The sequence below is a fragment of the Crocodylus porosus genome, unplaced genomic scaffold (assembly GCF_001723895.1).
Source record: "Crocodylus porosus isolate Cpor-Errol unplaced genomic scaffold, CroPor_comp1, whole genome shotgun sequence".
Taxonomy (NCBI): domain Eukaryota; kingdom Metazoa; phylum Chordata; order Crocodylia; family Crocodylidae; genus Crocodylus; species Crocodylus porosus.
This window is the reverse complement of record NW_017728940.1, coordinates 1,028,767-1,030,927: the sequence shown is the minus strand read 5'-3', so window position 1 is coordinate 1,030,927 and position 2,161 is coordinate 1,028,767. Positions and strand designations below refer to the sequence as shown.

General features: G+C 60.3%; 1 protein-coding gene across 1 annotated transcript in view; it reads right to left on the bottom strand.

Annotated features, from left to right (window-relative positions):
* MANEAL (mannosidase endo-alpha like) overlaps window positions 1-1,522 on the bottom strand; it is a 4,271-nt gene extending 2,749 nt beyond the window's left edge. Inside the window, 1 exon segment of the mRNA XM_019547853.1 lies at window positions 1,447-1,522. Within this exon segment, the coding sequence (XP_019403398.1) occupies window positions 1,447-1,522 (76 nt within the window).
* Window positions 1,523-2,161: the final 639 nt, after the last annotated feature.

Genomic DNA, 2,161 nt, shown 5'->3' with positions numbered 1-2,161 from the left:
CGGTCCGCCTCACGGGGCGGCGGGGGCGGGGCCCCCTCAGCCCCACTTCCCACGCGCCAGCGCCCCGCAGTCGGAGCAGGTGGCCGGGCCTGACGCCGGCCGGGTGTCTTGCCCTGCCAGGCGTGGGCGCCCGTTGCCCGCACCCGGGGTTGTGCCCGGCGCCCGGCCTCGCGTTGCCGGAGTCAGGCGTCGCGGGGGCAAGCGCTCAGATGAGCAGCAGGATCGTTGCCTCCAGCTGCCCGCCCCAGGGCGGCTTCTGCAGCCTCGGCAGAGGGGCCGAGGCCCAGCTGGGAGCTTTCCGGGGAAGGGCCCGCCAGCTCCGGTGGCGCCCTGAGTGACGGAGACACGGAGAGCGCTCACGCACGTTTCCACGTGCCGTGCCGGCTCTCTGGACGCGCAGCGCTCCAGTCCCCGGGGCTGCCAGCCCATCTCTCTCCACTTGCAGTAGGTCGCTTAAAGACAGCATTGTAGAACAAGCCGTCCTGCCTTTGAAACCAGGGCTATTGACTGGGCGATGAGAAAAAACGCTCACAGAATGGGCAGCATAATTAATTCGTATTAAAGTGGCTTTCACGCCACAGATGTTCTTCCAGCAGCCACATCCGAGGATAACGGGAGTTTTCTGAAGGCATCCAGAGTCGGGAGGAGTTTGTTTGTTCCTTTGGGGACTCGTTGGGTCTGGGGAATGACAGGACCAGGCTGGGAACAAGAGAGCAGCAGCCACGGGCTCACGTGTTAATTTGCTGCCTGCCGATCTGCCCTGCTGCTCTTTGGAGGAGGACCTGGGGCCAACTCGTGGCCAGGAAGACATGGATCTGAATGATCTGCACCCATCGGAGGTGGTGTGAGTGCAGGGTGAGCCAGGCCTCCCCCGTGCACGTGAGCTGCGTCACAGCTGCTCTCCGGTCTGCCTCGGGCTTGGACAAGGGGCCCGCGAGCATCCCTCTGAATGAGGAAGAACGTGTGTGGCATTGTCCCTTCTCTGAGGAGAGGGGGAAAGCAAGTCATTCACCCCAGAATGGAGCCAAGCAAGCATCCTGACACCTGCATCAAATGCAGACTTCAAGGGCAATCCACTGAGCCAGGTCTTCAGATGCGCCCCCTGCCCGCCCCCCAGTCAGAGCTGCACTGCTGCTCGCAGACATGGGCGGCGGGGGCGGGGCAGTGACTGAGCAGAGAGCATCTGAATGAAGCACTGGGGCCTTTCCTGGGACATACAGACGCTCAGCTTAGTGCCAGAACTGCAATAGCGGCAGCAGAGTCCCAGATCGATCAGATGGATTTCAGCAAGGACGAGTGGGGCAGAACAGCCGCAAGTGCAGATACAGCCTGGGGGAGGCCTGGCCGGGCTACCAGCCTGCAGAGAAGAAGCTGGGACTTACAGGGGACGAAAGCTGAATATGAGCCAACAGGCTGTCCTTGTTGCAGAAAAGGCCCATAGTCTACAGGGCTGTATTAACTGGATGAAGATCACTTGCAAATCGAGGTTCTCTGGCTCTGGCACTCCTGAGGCTTCCGCCATGTCCAGTTTTGGGCCCTGCACTTTAAGAAAGATGTGGACAGTTTGGGAAGAGGCCATCAGACAGTGACAAGAGCAGTTAGAGAGCTGGGAACCCTGATTTACAAGGAAGGGTCAAAAGAACTGGGATTAGTTAACCTGGAGAAGAGAAGACTGAGGGGAGAGTTGATAACAGGCCTCAGCAACCCAAAGGGTGGTTATATGGAGGATGGAGACAGGATCTTCTCCATGGCTACTGTCCCAAGAGAGCACTGATGGGACCCCAGCCAGAGATGTTTTCAGGAGCAGGGTGGACAGACACATGACTGGGGTGGTTCAGGCAAGGATGATCCTGCCTTGAGCAGGAGCTGGATGAGATGTGACGTCCTGAGGACCCTGGTCCTGGCCCGGTTACTTTGCACCCTTGGAGGAGAAGGCAGGGAGTGCAGCAGGGCCTGGGGAGGGATGATTCACACGGCGGGGAGGCTGGCAGCCTGCGGAGCTCTGAGCATCTTGGGAGCACAGAGAAGCCAGGGCTTGGTTTTATGCAGGGCAGCATGGTCCCTTGCCAGGAGCATCCAGCTGGGCCACCCTGCGCCTAGATGAAAGGCTGAGCTCAGGGCTGGCAGGTGCAGTAGCACTGGGCGCTGTGTGCTGGGCCTT